The following is a 23,189-nucleotide window of genomic DNA, read 5'->3' as shown; positions in this document are numbered from 1 at the left end:
GTTTGTTAAGGATAAACCCTCACAATATTTTAGTCAGAGCCAGAGTATGGCAGGCTGTTAATGATACAAGATTCTAGGAAGAATTAGGGCAGTGGGAAAGAGCGATGGATGTTACATAAAAAATGTGAGAGTACCGTACACTCCCGCAGAAGACATCAGAGTGCAATATGTATTTCATTTGGTCTAGGTTGGACTTGCCCATTGAGAGGAGTGAAGGGGATTCAGAGATGCATGCACCGAGTGAGCAGCAGCAACCTGAGAAACTCTGCCCCGTAGCAAGCAGAATCCCTTAGGGCAGGGGTAGTCAATTATTTTTTGTCAAGGTCCAAATTTCTTGATTAAGGTATAGTCAAGGTCGAGACTCCAGAGAAACATTTTTCACACAGCAATAACAACAAGGACAATAAAAAGATTTTGTGGGCCATTCAAAAGCGTCTGGCAGTCTGGATTTGGCCCGCAGTGGGCCTGTTAACTACCTCTGCCACTGGGGTTGCTGAGGCTCAGCACCATCACTTACTGATGCAGCATGCGTTCTCTATACACCCGCTGCCTGAAGCTAGTCAGCACACAAGGACTGCACATCTTTTACACCTCCTAAATCTGGCAGATCACACCCTCTTAGAGCAGTGAGGTGCCAGGGCCAATGTACGCAGCCTCTCAGTGCTTGTTGGCCTGATCCCATGCCCAGTGATGTCAGTGGAGTCTTTGAGTCAGTGGAGTGTTGGCAGGGGTGAAAGTATCTTAAGGGACTTACCAGTATGCAGGGCGGCCGGGGTCCTGAGAAAAGGGGGGGGGGGGCGGATCTGGGCCCCTAGAAGGGGCGGGGCCTTGGGTGGAAAGGGCGGGGCTGGGGCCAGACTCCCCCAGCAAGCCCTTCAGTGCTGCTTGGCCCGCACTGCCCGGGGCTCCAGCGGCGATTTAAAGGGCCTGGAGCTCCAGTTGCTGGCATGGTCGCAGTAGTGGCGGTCGGGAGCCCCGGGCCCTTTAAATCACCGCCGGAGCCCTGGGGTAACGGTAGCTGGGAGCCCCAGGGCCCTTTAAATCACCGCCGGAGCCCTGGGGAAACGGTAGCTGGGAGTCCCAGGGCCCTTTAAGTCACCGCCGGAGCCCTGGGGTAACGGTAGCTGGGAGCCCCAGGGCCCTTTAAATCACCGCCGGAGCCCTGGGGAAATGGTAGCTAGGAGCCCCAGGGCCCTTTAAATCACCGCCGGAACCCTGGGGAAACGGTAGCTGGGAGCCCCAGGGCCCTTTAAATCACTGCCCGGAGCCCTCGGGTACTGGCACTGGCCAGGAACCCAGGGCTCTGGTGGCGATTTAAAGGGCCCGGGGCTCCAGCCACTGGCGTAGCAGCGGTAGCAGTGGTTGGGAGCCCCGAGTCCTTTAAATCACTGGCAGAGCCCCGGGGTAGCGGCGGCCGGGAGCCCTGGGGCTCTGGTGACGATTTAAAGGGCCAGGGGCTCCAGCTGCTGCCAGGAGCCCCGGGCCCTTTTAAACTGTCGGGCCCCGGGGAAGCTGCCCCTTTTGGCCCACCCGTCAGCAGCCCTGCCGGTACGGTCAGCTGTGTACTGGCTTTTACTGGTACGCCATACTGGACTGTACTGGCTTACTTTCACCTCTAAGTGTTGGATCAAGCACAGGAAGTATTTGCATCGTATTCTGACAAGGTCCTGCAAAGGTAGAGACTTCTGTGTACTTTTTGAGGCCTATCTGTATCCTGGTCACTAAAGGAAACGTGTGCGTTAGTAATGGGTGACCTTTAAGGGAACTTAGTTTGGTTAAACAAGTTTTGTACGGTTGGAGTTCTCCCATTAATGTCTGTTTAATAAATTCATGCCACTTTTTTCTCTTTAGAAACCAGAAACATGGCAACAAAGGAGAAGCTTCAGTGTTTGAAAGATTTCCACAAGGACATCCTCAAACCTTCCCCTGGCAAGAGCCCTGGGACACGCCCTGAGGACGAGGCAGAGGGGAAGCCACCTCAACGGGAGAAGTGGGCGAGTAAGATTGACTTTCTGCTGTCCGTGGCTGGTGGATTTATTGGTTTAGGCAATGTCTGGCGGTTTCCGTATCTCTGCTATAAAAATGGCGGAGGTGAGTATTTTTCTCTCTCTCTAATTTCTTCTCATTCACCTATACATTCGTCCCACCATCCATCCTTCCAATACTGTAGCATCGGAGTGCCTCCCACATATTTAAAATCGAAATAACCATAACAATCTCTTTTCTCTTTCCCAAGCTGTAGGGGAAATTGCTTGATTATTTCATAGTTAATGTCCAAGCTCTGTTATGAAAATACTCAACAACCTTGAATTTTACTATTATTACAGTTGAACTTCACTTTTAACTTAAAAATAATATATACATTAATTATATGGATTAATATTCTCAGTGTAAATGTAGAATAACTCCAATTAATGGCGCTACTCCAAATGTATAGTGGTGCAGCTAAGACAAGACTTGAACTGAACACTTCTTTTGGGTTTTAAAGTAAAAATACTGCTTTAGCTTAAATGAAATGAAAGTATATCTAATCCTCATCATCTTTATAGATGTTTTCTTTAAAAAGGAATGAAAATGACCTTTCACTTTGGTTTGTAACCATTCTATTTTTAATCTTTGAACAGGAGCAATAATCCCAGAAAAGTAAAATTGTTATGTGTGTACACAAGGGTATCAAATTTGTTTCTTTGTTATATATATCTACTGCAGCATATGTATTATTCTTCATTTTGAATTCTCTTAATCTCTTTTGTACATTGTGTTTTCTGTACAGGTGCATTTCTTATACCTTATTTCATTTTCCTGTTTGGGGGAGGTCTTCCTGTGTTTTTCCTGGAGGTGGCGCTAGGGCAGTATACCTCTGAAGGAGGAATTACATGCTGGGAAAAGATCTGCCCTATTTTCACTGGTTAGTTATTTTCCTGCCATATCACGACACAAGACATAGTTAATGAATGTAATGACATGTTAGTGCTAGTTGGAATTTTTCAAAACAGCTGTGCTAGATGCACTGATGGTATTGTTAATGTTATTAACGGGTAATTTCCATTTTGGCAACCAGTCCTGCAAAGTGCAGAATGCCTTTGACTCCCATTTTTATAACACTCAGGCCCCGGTTCATCAAAGCCCTGAAACACGTGCCTCACATTGATACTGTGGGGTTTATGCATAAATTGAACTGCCTTGCTAAATAAGGATGGGATTACTCAGGTGCTTAGCGCTGTGAATGGGTTTAAGTGCTTTGCTGAGTTGAGACTAAATACACTATGGGGGAAATTCACCCCTGGGCAGAGGGCCACCACAAGGCATATGCACCATTTAAGCTGCACTTAAATCCTCAGATATTAGGGTCTGATCCTAGAAAGGGACTCACATTGATTTCAGTGGTCTTTGTATCATGTCTCTAAGGTACACCCTTGATGTGGTGTATTGCTTAAAAAACAGGGGGCAAGTATATTTCCTTCCTGTCCATCAGCGCTGCTATTTGTTGTAGTCGCTGACTATATGATATTGGTTCCTTGAAAGGTAGAAGTCTGAGAGTATAAAGGAGAAATCAAAGTATTAATTTTTGTTGCTGTCGTCTTGTTAAATGACAGAAGTGCCAATAAATAAGAAAGAAATAGCATGTTGTGCACTAAATAGGCCCATAGCAAGAGGCCGTGCAACCTGTGAGAAAGAGAGAGGTCATGTCACATTGTGTTGACGAGAGTTGGAGAAGGTAGTGTTCCTCTGAAATACTAAGTGATCAGACTCTTTTCCATCGTCTCATATCCTTTTGCGAAAGTGCCTTTCCAAATATTATCCTGGGCTGAAAACCAAACTCTTTTTGCCATGCAAAACCTTGCCATTGGCATCACAGTTATATTACAAGCACAGTGGGAATTTGAATGGCTTTCTGTGGAAAGATTCAGGCACAGAGCTTTTGCAATAATTAGATCAGACTGTAAAAAACAACTCTGGTTGCTGCATATTCTTATTAAAGGGCATTTGCCAGCAAACGAAGAAACACTTGCCGTTCACAAGAATTGTGCGAATGCCACTCTGAAATGTAATGGGAATATAAAATTAAAAGCTGGTTACCAAAATCCTTTAGAACCCCTAACTGCATCCCACACATCGACTGGCTTCAGAGAGACACTGGGAAATGAACTGACTCATTAGAATTAACCCCCACTAATTATGAGTGATTACATTGGATAGAGATGCACTACTTTTCCTTTTCAAAATTGAAGTGGGAATGGGCACCTTAAATTGACTTAGGCCTTGATTCTGCCACCCTTACTGATACCGAGCAGTATCTTACTCCTTGAAATGAATGGAACTACCTAAGTAAGTAAGATCGTATCCAATGGGCCAAATTCTCAGCTGTTCTACCGAAGTCAGTGGAATTATCCTGATTTCCACCCCTTTCTTTTCTCCCCCTCCTCTCACTAGGCCATAGGATGGGGGGAGAAGTGATGCTCTTGGTTTAAATAAAAATCACCTTGGTATCCCTGGAAAAGGAAATTTATGGTTCTAATAATATGGCTAAGTGAATGTTCTGACTGAACAGTAGAATAGATAATACACTCTATAGGGGGATAATACACTTCCATTTGCACTCAGCACAAAATTATTGGCTGTGGAGAATCACATTGCAATATGGCTTAAGATTGTGCAATATAAGGCAGCTCTGCCAGGTGTTGATACAGTATATCAGTAAGCACCTTTCATATAAACCTATTTATTTAATTTAATTTATTTATTTTACAAACTATTGTAAGTCTTTGTTGGGAAAACAGGTTTTCTTGCTCCCATTCCTAAATGGAACATTAGCTTCAGAAAGCCCTTCAAGATTCTAAATACTAGTGTTCAAAAGGTATCAGAAGAAGGATATGTATGCAGACCTTTTGTTTCTTACTTTAAATAAAGAGACTGTTTCTCCTCTGACACAGAGGTATCAATCAGAAGTAATGGCAATGAGATTACGGTGGTGTGAGAGGAGTCAGACCCACAGAATAGTTTTGGTATTTAATTCTGCCAGAGCTGCATTCCATCACCTCCCTGATTGCCATTTTAAGTTGTGGAGGACGTGGCCTTATCTGCCCATGACCCTGTGTTTAAAAACAAACAAAGGACATTTTTTATTGTCAAGTATTGATAGCAGAGTTAAACATTGATTTCATTAGCAATAACAAGCACAAACAGCATACTTTCTTTGCAAAAGAGAAATGGGTGCATAGATTACGGCTTTCACTTCACTCACTTTGGAATTTTTAAACACACGTCTTATTTTGCACATACACTGAACCTTCTGCCCAAGGATCTCATTAATACCGCTGCAACCACTGGTGCTAGTGACAATCAATGACAGTAGCATGGTTATGCTTTAGTTGCGTGTGCTGTTTAATGGGATCGAGTTTCCAATAGTGGTATATCATACACCAGGATCTAAATCCATAGAGTATTAAAAAACAGCTTTAAATGTCTGGGATTTCATAGTGTTGGAACGATAAGTGACCATTATGTATGTGTTTTATTTATTTATTTTGTATTAGGAATTGGTTATGCTTCCATAGTGATTGTGTCCCTTCTGAATGTATACTACATCGTCATCCTGGCTTGGGGAGTGTACTATCTGTTCCAGTCATTTCAGAGCGTCCTACCTTGGTCACTTTGTGGTCAGAAGTGGAACACACCTACTTGCATGGAAGACACTCTCAGGAAGAACAAAACACTCTGGCTGTCACTGAACATTACAAACTTCACTTCGCCTGTCACAGAGTTTTGGGAGTAAGACCATGCATTATTATTTTTTAGTGCACTTTATTTAAAGGAAAGAAATCATAAATGCAAATAGCTTCTTCTGTTGAAACTCCCTGGGGAATTTTAGGTAAGGGAAAATGAATAGATCTAGGTTGGAGGCCTTGCCTATAGCCTGACAGAGTATTTGGTGGCCAGCAATTAGAGAAGGTGCACTGGTGCTGACCCTAAAATGTAGACAACAGGAAGCCAGGGTGCTGAATCAGGGCTATACCCAAGCATAGATACGGCCACAGCGTCACCTTCTTATAGAGTGACCAGATGTCCTGATTTTATAGGGACAGTCCCAGTATTAGGGGCTTTTCTTTATATAGGCACCTATTACCCCCCAACCCCTGTCCCCATTTTCAACACTTGTTATCTGGTCACCCTACCTTCTTAATGCCCAACGTTACGTGCAGCACTGATCCTGGCCAGTCCTTAGTGTTGTCCCATCCCAGTACTAACAAGACCCAACTGTTCTAGCTTCTGAGATCTTAGCCTGAGGTGCAAAAACTCAACCTCAAAACAAAAATTCAGCCTCAGAAAACGACTTTTAAAGTAACGTTAAGGATCTGACTTGAACCCACAAAAGCAAATGAAAGCAAGTTGTGCTAACAGTATTGTCTTAATTCTTGTGGTACTTGGATATTGCTGCACACATGAGTGTAAATTCAGACCCTACTGTAAGGGCTGCAACGCCATGGATTTCACTAAACCCATTGAATTTGACCTATGGCATAGGAGATAGCTCAGTCTTCTCAGATCCTTGCGAAAATAGAGGACAACGATCAGAGTTAATGGATAATGAACAGCATGGGTTTTCAATCATACATTTAATTGTGATTTTCTTTGCTTCTGGAGATAAGTGAACGTCTAAATATTACATTAAACCTCTTCTTTTTCATTGAAGGTTGTAGGAAAGGGAGAGGAGGCACAAAGGCCCAGATCTGCAAAGGTATTTAGGCACCTAATTTAAGAGTTAGATGCCTAAATACCATTGAGTATCTGGGCCAAAAGATATTCAGATGTAATGTATCTAAATGCATAGGTTCACCCAGTAGAGTACAGCAAGTCCCCAAAAACCTGTCTTGGTTTGAAAGGATTTTGGTTTTGTCTTCTATTGTGAAAAATACCCATTCATTTCTGGGGTGCAATTCTCTACATCAAATATGAGTTTGGAACATTTCATTTACAAGTACCTTGATAATAGGGGTTTACAATGGAAACAATGACAGACCATTAATTATGGTTTTGTGAGCACAGCTGTTGTTGCCTTTTCCCCCTCCCTTCCTTGTAAATTCACTTTCTAAATGTATAACAAATCACTTACTAACCTGGCAAAGATGCCAGCCATTAACCTGGCAAAGAAAACTGGCAGAGATTTTAAACACTGCCCGGTATTGTACATTTCTGTGGTCATTTGTCTTGCACTAGCCGACTGTGTTATCTTGGAGAAGATCTTGCTTTTGCCAAATGCCTGGAGTTTATCAGGCTTAAGGTTTTTGTCACAGTTTCTCCTACATTTCACATTATAAATTCTGTTTTGCACAATCTGATTTCGGAATGGAGAGGCACCTCTGCAAACAGTGTATTTGCACAGGCATCAAAAATGTGCAGAATAAAAGGGAATACAAAGAAGATCTGTGTGATGTAAGACCCCCGTGAGCAATTTCAGAGATTATTTACTTGCTTGGCTTGCCCTGGTGGTATTAAGTGTAGCATTTGCTTCTATCCCACTTTGGCTTCTTCAGGCCACTTAAATTCCAGTTTGACTCCTTGAATCAACTTGAACACACTTCTGTATTTTATAAATAAACGTAAGCCAGTTGCTGCACCAGAAATGACATCCAGACTGCAAATATTTGGCAGGTGTTAAGTTTGGAAAAAAGATCCTAGGAACTGTGCTGAAACTTGTAACCCAAGAGCTGAAGATGAGCCCGTAATGTAGAGTAGGTTTTGGACCATCAGATGATTGGTGTAACTGCCAGAGTGCATCCTGTATTACCAATTTTTTCAGTGTCATTAGCACTAAGCTTCTGTGCTAAGTGACAGTTACTTTCCTAGATCTGATTTCCTGGGTGGTTGACTGGTCCCTCTGTTTGCTAGACAGGCATTCCACATCAAGAAGTCAAAGACCAAGTGGAACAGGTCAAAAAGCAATCTTCTAATGTGGATAACAAATCAGGCTAATCTTCCTCAGCTCTATTAAGTTTATGCTGTCTCACTTTTACATAAGAACATAAGAATAGCCGTATTGAATCAGCCCAATGGCTATCCAGTTCAGTATCCTGTCGTCTGACAGAGGCCAGTGCCAGATGCTTCAGAGGGAATGAACGGAACAGGACAATCATTGAGTGATCCGTCTCCTGTTGTCCAGTTCCAGGTATTGACAGTCAGAAGTTTAGGGACACCCAGAGCATGGGGTTGCAGTCCTGACCATCTTGGCTAGTAGCCTTTGATGGACCTATCCTCCTTGAGCCTATCTAATTCTTTTTTGAACCTAGTTATACTTTTCTGCACACGCAGAACAAGGATGATTTATGAAAAGTCAATGATTAGAACCCATAGAATATATCTGTACTTGGAGCTGGAGGTGTGTTTCTCAGCTCAAGGAGACCTACTTGTACTAGGTCTGATTGCACAATGACAGCACAGACGGGAGGATGGGCTAGCTGCCCCGAGTACATGCCTCTGGCCTTGGAAGGGTACGTATTCAGTGTGGCTAACCCGTCCTGCCATCCATTCTGCTGGAGAGTCATTCTATTTTTAGTTCTCTAGCTGGATGAGAGCTAGTAGTGAGTACATTTCCTTGAGCTGGGAATCACACTCCCAGCTCCAAGTGCAGAGATACCCCTCTAGGCAATTCTTTCTGCACCTGGCAGCCTCATTAACTTCTGTGCTCAAGCAGCCATGTTAAACATCATAGGCCAAATACATCTCTGGCTTCAATGGAGTCATGTCAGGGAGGCGTTTGGCTCCAGGATACTGTTAGTGTGCGTGCACTGCCCTGGTCAGCCACTATTCCCTTGGGCGTTAAACCGTACCATCGTGAAACAAGCCGTGTTCAGAACTGACGACACTGACAGGAGCAGTAGAAAAAAAAAAAAAAGAAACAGGCATTGTTCCCTTTCTATTCAAGAATGCATATTAAAGAGTGAAAGTATTAATGCGCAGCTTTCAATATACCACATCTAAGGCCAGGCCAGGCCAGACTTTACACAATACATTCTTTTTAATCTCCATTCGCCCCCAGCTCCCTAAAGCCTTTGATAAAAGGCAATGCGACAAACCAGTTAGATTTCCCAGGTAAAAATATACCTGCTGCCGGACAGTCTGCCTTCAGAGGCAGGACTGCCACTGTTAGTCGCTATCTCAATAGGCTGGGAGGATCCCAATGCCCAGGAAGAGTTTTACCCCGGAAGGCAGAGGAATACCATCTTGTTAGCCTACCTGCAAAACTTCACTCGTCCTTGGGAATAAGATCATCGGCCCTTATCATTTTTATTTTTAAAAGCTTGTGTTATTGCCATGATCTTAAATATCCCATCACTGAGACCCTGCAGACCCACAACTCTCAGAATGACCTAGTCATGTCTGAATGAAGGAAGGCAGACACAGACGTCTCTCTAGAAACACAATAACATAGCCTGTGGGCAGTTAACAATAATTTGTGCTGTCAATCTTACTGGTCTTGGTGGACTCTTTGGACCTGAGTTTTAGTGGGACTTCAACAATGCTTCTCCTTGTGCACCTGCATGCCCCCCAAAACCACACTTTTTGAGCCTCAACACATGCAAGTGATGTATTTAGCACATGCAGAGTCTAGCATCCATATGGCCCCAAAGTGTGTGCAAATGCAAGTTGTACATGCAATACGTGATTCTGAAAATAAAGCCCTTTTCCTTAGGAGCCAGTCAGCTAGGAAACTTGTTGCCTACAAGACATTTACATTTGCCACTCAGTGCTCAAGCATTAACAGTCATACAAAAAGCCCACAATGCTTAGAGAAGAGGCTATTATTCTGTGGTTGAAGGAATCCACACTGTTTTGTTGTACAGTTAATGCCTATTTAATTTTTTGTTTTTGAAACTAACTGCCCTTTCCAATCTGGGAAACGGATGTGGTTATCTTCATCAGTAGTGTGTGGTAAAGCTGACTCCACACTGGTATAATTGGCTCCACTGATACATTAGCCTCTTCATGCTGAATGACATGTGCCCCTTCCCCGTCCTGCTGGACATACAGTGGAGCCTGACATTTCAGTTCATCTGAATTAACATTCTGTGCAAATCACATGCTTACTTGAGCAGCAGTAAAAGGGGTTAAGCAAATCTGGCTTTATCTCAGGAGACTTACATCTTGCTATCATGTGCTTTAGGTCTTATTTCTTCAGATTTTCTTTTAAAGTTCTGAATTTTAAAGCCTTACAAATGCAGTAATGCGAAAGGGGTGAGAATTATGGGACAGCTCCCATTAAACAAGAGCTCTGATTGTCTGATGCTGACCAAATGTTTATAAATGGCTGGTAATCAGCAGACCTTGTTCATCCAAATCCAAGAAAGCCTGTCACATGTTCCTGGCATGTAACCCTGAGGAAAGCAAAACAAAACTAAACAAAATCCGACTTAGTCTTATGTGCCCTTGGAGGCAAACAAGATTTACGAAATTGCTTCTTTCATCGCATTCCCTTTAGTGAGTTCCTTGTACACCTGATTATAGTACTAGTTGTTATTGCTCGTTCTATGTTAAAAAGCACTTCCTCTCTCTTGGTATGAAAGGTCCTGACTGCATTTATGTGATTAATTGACATGGGACACCCTTCAAGGATTGCCTAATTCCGCAACTCATTCTATTTTTGTGTACATTCTAGAACCAGTTACAACTCCTGTTATTACATTCTCCGTGTTATTAGTCCATACTGGCTCTATGAAAAAAAGCCCAAAAATCCATGTTTGATATTTGTCCCACTGAATACATACATATATATATAAATGACAGAATACATCTACATATATATATAAACGACAGAATACATCCTGCAGGCTTGGTAACGGAGGGAGTAATGGAGGTTTGTCCATATAACCAAAGCTGTTATGCAATACAGCCCTTACTCCACCTAGGAATGAAATTATTAAGGTGTTACAGATGCAGACTGATGTGCTTCTGTTACAGAAATGTGTGGATTTTGGTTGCCTGACATAGCCTAATGCAGACACTGTAGTGGTGTGTGCTGAACTGGCTCCTTGAGGTATTCTACCTTTGCAGGGGAGGATGGCTCAAGACAGCCAGGGAGCACATCAAACAGTGCACTTTACTAGTCCTATATAAAAGAGAAACCTACCTGGCTCCTAATAGCAGATTCTGGTCTCCTCCATAGAATGTGGGCCCAGAATCCTGGGTCACATTCTAGGTAAGATGGCCACCTGCTTTTGAATCTATAAGAGAAGAACAAAGAGTGGTTCATGAAACATGCCACATACATTCACAGATCTCCAATTTCCGAAAGGAAAAAGGCTACTCAGTGTTTTCTTGCACCAAGCCATGTTGGCTGCTTATTAGCATTTTATTCCAAACTACCTTTCAGCTTAGAAAGTTGGACTTTATTTAAAAAACCCCATGAGAGCTTGAAACTGAACTTTGGTCTCCTTAAAAATTCTTCATTTTCTTCTCCCACATACTCACATCGGGCCTGATCCTGCTGCTGCTGACTCCAGTGAGTAAGGACTCACTCATATGAGCAAGGACTGCAGAATTATACAATTGTTTGTTATCATAGGGTTGCTCCTCATTACTGAGTAGCTACACTGTTTGGGGAGCATCTGTTCTATTGAGTCCCATTAGTCTTTTTCCACAGTACTGAATACACTCAAACAATATTTAAAAAATATAAAGCATTTAGTTCTGAGAACACACACACACATGCTCAAATTATCGTAACAATTTTGCAAGCTAATATTAAAAAAGGGAACCATTTTGGGCCTTCTAAACTGGTCAGTTTCTCTTTATTATCAAAAATTTATAGCACTTTTAGATCACTGGTTTTATTAATTTTTATTGTTTTTTCCATTGGGAACAAATAACCTTGATACACACTAGGGGGGTGGGTAGAGCGGGGAGCTTAGTGCATCAGATTGCTATGACCTCGCAGGGTTTGGTAAATGTTTTTATCCTGATGATAATCTGTTTACACTAAACTTGTGTACCTCATCTGTGTGTGCAGACACCCTGACCTGGTGTGCCCCTCGCACTCCTGATTTGGGCTGCTGACTTTCATCATTGGCAAAAAACAAAACTCAGCGGCATTCTTTCATTGAACAAAGTAGTCTGTGGGCAATGCCCTGCAGTTCTGACGCAGCCAAAACTTTCATTGACGACAGTGAAAGTCTTGCATGATGAGGAGTTCAGGATTTGGCCCACTGATTTCAGCATAGTTTTGCCCAAGTAAGGAATTAGTAAAAAACCGAATCAGGACTTCAGGATTTGATCCTTTATTGCAGGCAGCGAGTAAAGGTGTGACACAGCCTGTTCATGTTAGAAAAAGCGACGAACATGCCATTTGGAGCATGTACATTGCCAGAGAAAGTAAAGGAAGTAGTTTTATTTCAATATTGGTTCTTACCCATGGAAATTGACAAAAGAAAGAAGTTAATAAAAACTTGTTCGTATGAACCTAGCTGTTCTGATGCTCATGTTTTTGCCTCCCCAGTAGAAATCTGTGTTTATTTTCTAAGTTGAATAACTAAATAAAGTTTACCAAATATCCTTGGTCAACTAAACAAGGACCTACTTGTGATGACTTTGACTACCCTTGGCCTTCATCAGTAATGTTTGTATGCATCTGAGCCAAGATAAATGGAAAGGGTAACAGAAATTGTAACAAATCCAGGCTCTGCACTGCAAACCAAACTCCTTAATGTGTTAATTTGACACACTGTTGTCTCTGATCCCCATAATGATAGTCACGGTAACAGACTGAAAATTAAAAACTGATGTACTGTGGCCTTTTTGAATAAGTCTGTGTCAGACATTATGGGTGATATTGACATACAAGTACACTATGGCTTCAAGGCTGTTTTGACACGGTCTCCCACAGTATTCTTGCCAGCAAGTTAAAGAAGTATGGGTTGGATGAATGGACTATAAGGTGGATAGAAAGCTGGCTAGATTTTTGGGCTCAACGGGTAGTGATCAATGGCACCATATCTAGTTGGCAGCCAGTATCAAGTGGAGTGCCCCAAGGGTCGGTCCTGGGGCCGGTTTTGTTCAATATCTTCATAAATGATCTGGAGGATGGTGTGGATTGCACCCTCAGCAAGTTTGCAGATGACACTAAACTGGGAGCAGAGGTAGATACGCTGGAGGGTAGGGATAGGATACAGAGGGACCTAGACAAATTGGAGGATTGGGCCAAAAGAAATTTGATGAGGTTCAACAAGGACAAGTGCAGGGTCCTGCACTTAGGACGGAAGAATCCAATGCATTGCTACAGACTAGGGACCAAATGGCTAGGCAGCAGTTCTGCAGAAAAGGACCTAGGGGTTATAGTGGACGAGAAGCTGGATATGAGTCAACAGTGTGCCCTTGTTGCCAAGAAGGCCAATGGCATTTTGGGATGTATAAGTAGGGGCATTGCCAGCAGATCGAGGGACGTGATCATTCCCCTCTATTCGACACTGGTGAGGCCTCATCTGGAGTACTGTGTCCAGTTTTGGGCCCCACGCTACAAGAAGGATGTGGAAAAATTGGAAAGAGTCCGGCGGAGGGCAACAAAAATGATTAGGGGACTGGAACACATGAGTTATGAGGAGAGGCTGAGGGAACTGGGGAAGTTTAGTCTACAGAAGAGAAGAATGAGGCGGGATTTGATAGCTGCTTTCAATTACCTGAAAGGGGGTTCCAAAGAGGATGGCTCTAGACTGTTCTCCGTGGTAGCAGATGAGAGAACAAGGAGTAATGGTCTCAAGTTGCAGTGGGGGAGGTTTAGGTTGGATATTAGGAAAAACTTTTTCACTAGGAGGGTGGTGAAACACTGGAATGCGTTACCTAGGGAGGTGGTGGAATCTCCTTCCTTAGAAGTTTTTAAGGTCAGGCTTGACAAAGCCCTGGCTGGGATGATTTAATTGGGGATCAGTCCTGCTTTGAGCAGGGGGTTGGACTAGATGACCTCCTGAGGTCCCTTCCAACCCTGATATTCTGTGATTCTATGATAGAGATGCCAGTAGAGGTCTGGCTTCCATCTCCATGAAGAACAATTATAGCAAATAACTTCAACACTTACAACATACATATATGATCATTAGCTTCCAAAAGGAGCCTTGGTTAAGATGCTGTATCGTATGTTGGTCAGACGAATCCTATAGGCAGCAGACATACCTGGGGATTAATCCTGCAAACCTTTACCCATATGAGTAATGCTGAGTTAGGCAAGTACATGTTCATAAGATTGCAATATTAAAGTGCAGCCAGTCCAGTCATTGCCATAAGTAATGTGTGTATAATTGCAGAGCTTGTAAGAAAACTCCTGACTAACTGCTTTGTTGCATCTTTGTCTTGCTTCTTTTCCTTTCACGCATTAAGGCACAACGTACTGAGCTTGTCTACAGGGATTGATGATATCGGTGTTGTCAAGTGGGATCTAGCACTGTGTCTTCTCTTTGTCTGGGTGATATGTTTCTTCTGCATTTGGAAAGGCGTCAAGTCTACTGGGAAAGTAAGTGCTCTGTCTACCCCTTTACGATCACTACCTTAGAAAAGTCAGCAGTACAGTGAATAATAGGCTGTGTCTTTTGTCAATAAATAATAACAGCTTCCATGTGAAAAATGTATTTTCACACTAAGAGATGGACTTGATTGGTGTTGGAAGGCAGTGGCCAGTGCCATAGTACAGAATGCCTCTGAACCAAGCGGATGTTAATGGAATGGCATCAAGAATCATATAAAGATGACTCAGGAAGCCTTTTAAACACACCCATTTAAGACAATGGAATCTAGCCAGTGCTACCTGAACTGGTGAGGGTGCCTCAGGCTTTCCTGAGCAGTACACTACTTGCCTCTTCCCACATAATAATAATAGTTATACCACTGTGTGCTTCTATTACTTGTCACCCACAGAGCCACCTTCAGCTCTGGTGCAGTGCCACTGGAATCAGTGGATCCACAGTGGGGATAAACTGGAGTCACTGGGAAATGCTGGATGCTTAGCAGTTTTGGAAAATCTGCCCACGTATTTAGGTTCCCCAAGACAGATTTAGGAGACTAACTTTAAGCACTCATTTATTTAATGAAAATGCTCGTCCTAAAACAGCAGCACCATCTTCTTCTCCAGAGTCATTGTGCAAGGGCTACTCTGACACTCAGATCTATTCCCTGTTTATTTAGTCATTTCTAGTGTGCCTCTCACTGCAGGGCCTACCTTCCTCTCTGAAGTTTTCTATTAGGCGTATTGAGTTCAGGGCTGAGTTCAACAACATTGATATCTAGAGTCTATATTTTAGATGCCTGCTGAAGGCCACAGTAGTTAAACATTCACAGACTCCAGACCATTGGGTGCTCCAAGGTTTTTGTTGAATGGGACCCATCTGTGGTTCTTTCCCTCCCCCATGCCCTTGCCACTGCACTCTCCAAAACCACGCCATTCCATATGGCATTAATTAGACAGCATCTGAACCTCATTCCATTCCAGTAGCATACCAGGAACAAAGTACAGAAGTTTCCACACTGTCGATTAATGAGGCGATGCCTGGTATTTATTGCCTCTTTAAATATATGGTAGTGGTTCTGTACCATCATTTCTCTCTCCCTTTGACTTTATCATAGGGCCTCATTAAAAACATGGTGCCTTATTCTTCTGGTCTCCTGCCAGTTTTAGGCTCAAAGAGCAGCTTCCGCACCCCTAAATCTGTACTGACTGAGGATGGTTTTATTCCCTATTGTCACTGATTGGCATGACCTGTTGAGTTGGCTTGTCAAGGGTATTAATGAAAGAGAGCATAGTAATCTCCTCAGCAATAGTAGAATGGAAACAAACACTTCCTGAGTACCTTTTGCGATCATGATGTCTGTTTGATTCACAGTTTAGACAGCACCAAAAGATTTTCCAAGATGCTTATTGTGTACAAAAACCAAACACCTGCTATAATATACCAGCATAATCAAAATCAGTGAGGGTGTATGCTAGTCTGAGAAGGTCAAAGGGCTGCAGTGACTTGAAAAATTTAGAGGTTTGCTGGGAACTTTCACAGGTTTTTCAATGCAAATCTCAACAGCTGAATATCTATTTGTGGGTATGTTTTCTTGTGCATCCCAAACTCCCATAGACTTGAGATGGAGTATGCAGTGCACAAAGAATGCAAGACTGGACTCTGAAATGTTCCCGCTGCCCTTGTATTTCTGCACCAGGGAATTAATGCTGAACCTTTTGAAGGTAAAAAAGCAAAAAGGAACGGTTAAAAAATATCAAATAACCAACAGGTTTTTCTGGAAATTAGGTGTATCTCAGAACTTAATCAGAATTTACTGTCTGTTCCTCCATTGTATTTTGAGGACACAGGGCCCGGTCAAAAATCCATTGAAGTCAGTGGAAAGATTCCCTTTGACTTCATTGGCTTTGAATCAGGCCAAAGCAAACTGCAGAACTCTTAATGTAGGCCTGGAGTTATTGGATGAATGATTAGCCCATAGCTTAATTTTATAGATCATTTCTTACACACTTAACTGCTTTCCAATGTACTAACAACTTCCTGAAGGGGAAATAATCATTTAAAAAAATCTTGTTGGAATATACTGAACAAAAGAAACAGTCATGAAAAATAATAGCCCAGTGTTTTGGGGACTTTTTTGTATAGAGTGCTGGAGCCTAAAAACTCCTTCAGTCATGCAGGGGTTTTCCTGCCCTGCAGTGGGAAAGTCCATTGTGTAATACTGAGTTCCTGTGAATGCAGACACAGCCTTGTTATTAGAGAGCAGGGATTTTTATGGGTCAAGATTATATAAAAAGGGATCATACAGGACAAAAAGTAAATAACTTTTCGAAAGTTTTTAGATGAAACTAGGCTAATGTTGCAAAAAGAAAAGGAGTACTTGTGGCACCTTAGAGACTAACAAATTTATTTGATCATAAGCTTTCGTAAGCTACAGCTGAAGTTAGTCTCTAAGGTGCCACAAGTACTCCTTTTCTTTTTGCGAATACAAACCAACATGGCTGGTACTCTGAAACTAGGCTAATGTTATAAGCCATATTATTTATCAATGAAAAATATTACTGCGTTCCAAGAGGAAAAGGAAGAAAACCCATATGCATGAAAAGGTTTTCTTTGAATTTTATCAGTCTGGCTACCTGAGTTATATCAATGCTGGCTCTGATTTCTCCTGGTTACTCTCCTAGGACACACTTAAAAGACAAGTGGATGCATCTCAGGAGCTTTTCCCCGATTAAGTTAAATTTTGAAAAACAAAAATGTATTTTAAATAAGGCAGCAGCGCTGTAATTACCTGGCAGAAACATTTGACTCCATTTGAAAAAAGGAAGAAACCAATCCTTTTTGGAAGGCAGAGATTGCCTGGCAATAGAGTGTTAGTGCTTCTCTGCTTAGGGAAATTGATCAGCATAGCTATTCTGAAATAACTATTCTGTAATAGCTATTCCTGAATAGCTCCCTGTGTGGACACGCTATGTTAGCATACACATGGTTTTATTCTGGAATAATTACTCCATTCACAAAGCAGAGTAATTATGGAATAAAGACCATTTTATTTTAGAACAGGGTAGAATGTGGGTTATTATGGAAGAGCTATGTCAGTCAGCTTCCCCCCTCTGGGCAAGCCCTCAGCCGTACGTTCTGAAGATAGTGCCTACAAGGTTTGGGTGAATCAGTCTTTAGTTCTGAACTATTGTATCATACTCTGTCTTGCCAAGATTCTGCTGGTTATTCCTCTGAGCTGGAGATGTTTATAGCTGCAAATGGGAAAGCCAGTCTGTGGGCAAGGAGGGTGTAGGCATCTCTTGGAGAAGGGGAGTTTCTTATTTTGTTTTTAAAAGAAAATCACCTTTGAGAAATTGTGAAGTGGATTTAATGCTTCCAATGAGGAGTATAGTATCGGCTTGAGCCATACAAAGGTTCTAAATGCTAACCAGCGCACCCTAGTCCTGAGCCTTCACATGGGATAATATACCTCAATCCCAGCCTGCAGCAACCCCTTCTGTTCTAGTCCAGCATCTCTCTTGAGCAGACACTGCCATTCATACCAAAATGAGGACTGGTTTGTTTCTCCTAGGGTGAGCCTGCCAAACTCATTTGCACTGTGGCCTGGGTCAGGGATGAAACTCAAGTCTCCACAGGTGAACAGCTCTTTCACTGACCCAATACATTGCCAAAGCCTTTCAGCTGGATTCCTTTTTATTTCTGAGAAGTGCCTTTAAAATCCACACAGAGGACAGCAGTATTCTCAGGCAAAAGAACAAGCCTGCAAAGCCTTCAGTGCTCATGGACTTCACTGGTCCCTGCATGTATATCTAAGCTGCCCCTCTGTTAGCAAGATACATGGCAACACCTGTGTCATGAGAGAGACGTGTATATTGGCCTGATAGAGGAGCAGTAAGTAGCACAGTGCTTAGCAGTATAGGAGATTCAACTCTGGGCGTGGGGCCGGCAGCTGGGACCCCAGAGCTGGGGGGGGGGCGGCAGCCAGAACCCCAGATGCGGGGTCGGCAGCCGGGACCCTGCGTAAAACCTGGGGTTGCTGCAGCATCCCTAGTTCCTGTGCCTGTGACACCTTTCATACATTCAGGCTCCCAGTAGTTAGATGAATAGGTGGAAGATGCTTAAGTTGCTCTCCAGAACATGTCAGAGGCAATGGGTTAGGGGAGTGGTTGGAGCAGGTGTCTGGGAAGTTCATTTCCTGGTTCTGCTGCTGACTGAGGGACCTTGGGTAAGTCTCTTAGTCTCTCTAGGCCACAGCATCCCTATCTGCAAAATAATTCTTACCTACCTTACGAGAGGGCTAAATTCACTTATTTTTGTAAAGCACTTGAAGAGCCTCCACTGGAAGGTTCAAAAGAAGCTTGACGTAACCCGTTACTGACCCTTTGCAGTGGTGGCTGTTATTCTTCACTGCCAAAGGTGAGCCTGTGGTAAGAGAAGCTGGCAGGGGGGCAAAGAGGAAATTATGACTAGTGTGAACAGTCAGCAGAAAAGGCCTTTGCGGTTGTAGGCTGCTGGCCAGGGAAGGACGAATGCTCACCCAAATGTGTTCAGGCTCTTCCTTCAGGGCACAGCTTATTCTTCAGACAAATAACTCATTAACACCAAAACAAAGCTATTCCCCTGACCGCAGCTTGCTTCCAGGGTTCAGGGGCCTTTCCCCTTGCATCTCCAGGTCTTGCTCCAGGGCCCACCTCAGGATCCACCCTGCTTCCTGCAGCTCCTCCCCTCAACAGTACTTTTCCAGCCCTTTTACAGGAATCACTTGACCCCTTCCCAGCTGGGCTGGACAACCCCCTCTCCCAGGCAGGAACAGCTCCTCTAAAGACAAGCACTGTTTCCAAACAGAGCGGCCAGCTTCAGGCCCTGTGGTCCTTAAAGAGGCAGACCACCCTGTTCCAGCACCCTCTTTCCCTGGAGATGCAGATAGCCACTTCCTGGAGACAGATCAGGCCAGACTGTTATCTTTGCATAGATCGAAGATTGGAGGAACTTAAGGCACCAGTTGAACACTACAAGCCAAGAGGACAGTTGAGAGTGGAAGAGAGAATTAACTAAAAATGTGCTTAAACACCCAGATCAACCAACAAATCTGAGCCTCATGAAATGTAAGGGGGATTTGAATTCAGATCCCTGGATCTCCATCAGTTTTGGTTCTGGGTCAAAAGGACACCAGTTATATATTTTGTTTCTAAATTAATTGTCAAGGACTCTACATATTGTCACTTTGTTTTGGCAGGTTGTGTACATCACCGCTACATTCCCGTTCGTCATGCTTATTGTGCTGTTAATCCGTGGTGTCACCCTGCCTGGAGCTGCAGAGGGCATCAAATTTTACCTTTACCCTGATGTATCACGGTTAGCAGACCCACAGGTATGGGGCCAGTAAGTAGGAGCAGGGAGACTTCCCATGCTCTGAAACAAGAGGGACATTTAGAGGTGGGTGGTGGTGCAACAGTAGATTTTTTCCCGTGATCTTTATCAATCCAAACATAGCATGGACATTAAAACTTGGTTGTATTTTTCCATTGTATCTGGTTGAAAAGGTCATTGTTAAATGTGTTAATGCATCTTTCCGTGTGTGTATTTTTGTGTCAAAGGACTCTGAGGCTGTAGACTCTGTCCAGTTATAGAATCTCAGCTTTCTTGTTGGTATTAGGCTCTGGACAAGGTAAGGGAGATACGTTTTTTTTAGGAGGATAGTCTTTAGTTTCGGAGGGAATCGAAAGAAAGGAGAGAAATATGAGCGTGGCAGATGGCACACCAAGGAGCAATTGTGAGTATCTGTTTCACTCTGCCACCACCTCTCAGGAGCAGGACATTGGGGAAAGAAGTGAACAGAGTAGTAGAAAAATGAAAACCATTGCAAACATGCAAGAAATCTGTTTTCTCATGTAAACTCATGGGAAAATGCCTGGGAGATGGCGACTTAGCACTGGGTAGGAGGAGTTGCATCTTTTTTTCCTCCACAAGCTACAGCTAGAAAAGAAAAAGACTATTCATTTCCATGGTACGGGTGTAGCAATGAGTGAAAGTTTGACCACTAGCTCTTTGCCCAATGGTGATCACATGGGAAATGCAAAACTGTCTAACCAATAGCAAAAAAACAAATGCAAATGGTAACCGTGATTTTTTTAAAAAGTGATGGCCATAGGCATGATAGGGTGAAAATCCCTTTCTTTGTTGTTTCTTGTCTAATGATTATCTGGTAAAATATCAAAAGCCCAAGGGGATTTGGGCCCTGTAAGGAAGCAGGTAAAGTATCCTTGAAAGAAACTTTTGTGACAGTCTCTGTGATTTTGCCTTCATTACACCAGCCATTCAGACATGCATTTACCTCCGTCCCTGGTAGCATGTAATTGTTATGAGTTATTAGCCGCAAGCTTCATGCCCTAAGATGTGATGATGGATAACACAGGAAGGATTTAGATTCTGTTTAACTCCCAGGCCCCTCTTCCAGGATAGCATAGCTCCCTCCAGGGTTAAGTTATCATGGACTCCCCATTGAAAAGGCTCGTCTTTCACCAGGAGATCCCTGTGTTTCAGGTGGATGATGCTGACAATGGTAGGAGAGTTGTGCTGCAAAGCTGCTGCTTTCCCCCCTTTCAGACCCCCTGGATGGTCCCCATTACCTTTGTCCGGTGTTAGTAGAGAGAAGTACATGGCTGTGAATGGTCAGGCATAGATGGAGGAGTTACCACAAATGTATTAAGCTGGAATTTCTCACTGTAATGGTATTGTATGTTGTATGTTATTGTACTAATACCATCAGGATGATGAGCCATGAACTGAGGTTAGTAACGGTGTTATTTATGTTAAAGAAATGCATTGTGTTATGCTTGTGTCCCCTCCGCACCGGCAGTGTTTGGCCTTGTGCCACCTATGGTTGAAAGGTATGGTTGGGGCAGCAGCATGGAGCCATTTGGAAAAGTGGCAGTCATGGTGTTCGTGTCTGCAGTCCAGTGACTCTGTGGGCTGGTTTTCACTGAACTGCAGCAGATACAAGTGTATACGGGACTTTACAGGGGCCTCTGTGTTGTCCCTTCTCTTGGGAGAGTGTTGATTGTTCTGCAGTAAGGAAAGGATCGGTTGAATGACAAACTAGAATTATAGACCACCTTTCAGGCAGGGATTTTTGAACTGTTGACAGAGCTGTGAAGTTTTCGAGTGGACTCTGATGCTAATGATTTATTTTTCCCTACAACGTCGTCATTTTAAAATGAGATGCTCTCTTTTTTCTCCTGCTTTGCCCCAGTACGTGTCTCCGGGGGAGCAATTTTTGTTGTTGCGTAGCCTGAATGACAGACTGATTGTGATGCACGTTGCTATAGGGATTGCCTACATTAATGATGCTTTCTTCCATCTTTTCTCTTAGGTCTGGATAGATGCTGGGACACAAATCTTCTTCTCGTATGCAATCTGTTTAGGAGCAATGACATCCCTGGGAAGCTACAACAAGTATAAATACAACTGCTACAGGCAAGTCTCTAACCAAGGGGGTTTAGTGTCTTAGCTAAATGATGTAAATAAGTAGGGACAATGGGTTCAATTTTTTTTTTGAATTAACTTGCTCCATGACATATGTGTGACTTAGGGACTGTTTGCTGCTGGGATGCCTGAACAGTGGTACCAGTTTTGTGTCTGGCTTCGCAATTTTTTCCGTCCTGGGCTTCATGGCACAAGAGCAAGGGGTGAACATTGCTGATGTGGCAGAGTCAGGTACGATGGTATCGGTGGCAGTGGTGGTGGGCACTGCCACCTAGTGTGTGAGCAAAGTACTGCGGACTAAATCAGCCAAACAAAATAAAATAAAATAAAAAGAAAGAAAAAAAGAATTCCCACAAGCATCAGAAAAATAATTAAATGCGCACATGTTAGTCTGGTTCTCTTTTAGAACGGTAGTGGGTAGCTGATTAACATAGGACTTACTTTACCTTAATTAGTGTGGCAGATTGAACACATTTTTCCAAAGCACGTTAATAAAGTTTAGCTCAGATTAGTTAAAAGGACCACACACACATTGTTGTCTCGAGTCCAGACATGTCAATCTGTTTTGGAAATCTACACCAACCCTCTTGTTACTATAGCTATGATTGCCCACCGGTGAGAGATGCCGTAGGAATAAAGTCTGGCACTTTCAATGGGACATAAGGGAACTGGATGCCCAAATCCCATTGAAAGGCAAAGGAAGTTGGACACCTAAACCCCATAGGCTTCTTTGGAAAATCCCTTCCACCATGACACCAACTCTTGCAATTCTACATTTTAATCTAGCTCCAAGGTGAAGCTGATACTCTTGTGCCATGTCCATTTTGAAACTGTTTACAGGGACATATTTTCCCCTTGTTTTGCATGTAATTATTCCCATTGCCATTCAGCTATACACATGTATCAGAGAGAGGGTACATCCAGCTTGTGAATATACAATGAACAAGGTAGACTACATCTTTCCCCTGGACAGACTTTATAGGACTTGCGGGCATGAGTGGTACTTTTAGGCTGTCATAATGATGGTGAACAATTATACCAAGCTAGATCAGTATTGCCAACCTCAGGTGTTCAAAAATCATAGTCAGGCCCCCAAAATCATGAGATTGGCTTAAAAATCAGGAGATTTAAAAGACTAATAATACATTTTGGGTGCTTTTTCTTTTCCGTCTGATTTTTTGAGCCTTTAGGGTTCAATTTTTCACTGTAGAGTCATGT

At 43.0% G+C, this 23,189-nt stretch overlaps 1 protein-coding gene across 5 annotated transcripts in view; it reads left to right on the top strand.

The window, feature by feature from the left end:
• The window catches only part of SLC6A6 (solute carrier family 6 member 6), a 74,511-nt gene that overhangs the window by 28,238 nt on the left and 23,084 nt on the right, over positions 1–23,189 (top strand). For all 5 annotated transcript variants that reach the window (XM_048859045.2, XM_048859041.2, XM_048859043.2 and 2 more), the window contains 7 exons: positions 1,852–2,091; positions 2,774–2,908; positions 5,538–5,772; positions 14,362–14,494; positions 19,723–19,857; positions 21,859–21,962; positions 22,078–22,202. In XM_048859045.2, coding sequence (XP_048715002.1) covers positions 1,863–2,091; positions 2,774–2,908; positions 5,538–5,772; positions 14,362–14,494; positions 19,723–19,857; positions 21,859–21,962; positions 22,078–22,202 — 1,096 coding nt within the window. In that variant the 5' untranslated portion in view covers positions 1,852–1,862. The remainder of the gene's footprint in view (positions 1–1,851; positions 2,092–2,773; positions 2,909–5,537; positions 5,773–14,361; positions 14,495–19,722; positions 19,858–21,858; positions 21,963–22,077; positions 22,203–23,189) is intronic.

This window comes from Caretta caretta, chromosome 7 (assembly GCF_965140235.1).
Source record: "Caretta caretta isolate rCarCar2 chromosome 7, rCarCar1.hap1, whole genome shotgun sequence".
NCBI classification, from domain to species: domain Eukaryota; kingdom Metazoa; phylum Chordata; order Testudines; family Cheloniidae; genus Caretta; species Caretta caretta.
Note: the sequence above shows the minus strand (reverse complement) of the source record. Positions and strands in the feature narration are given on the sequence as shown.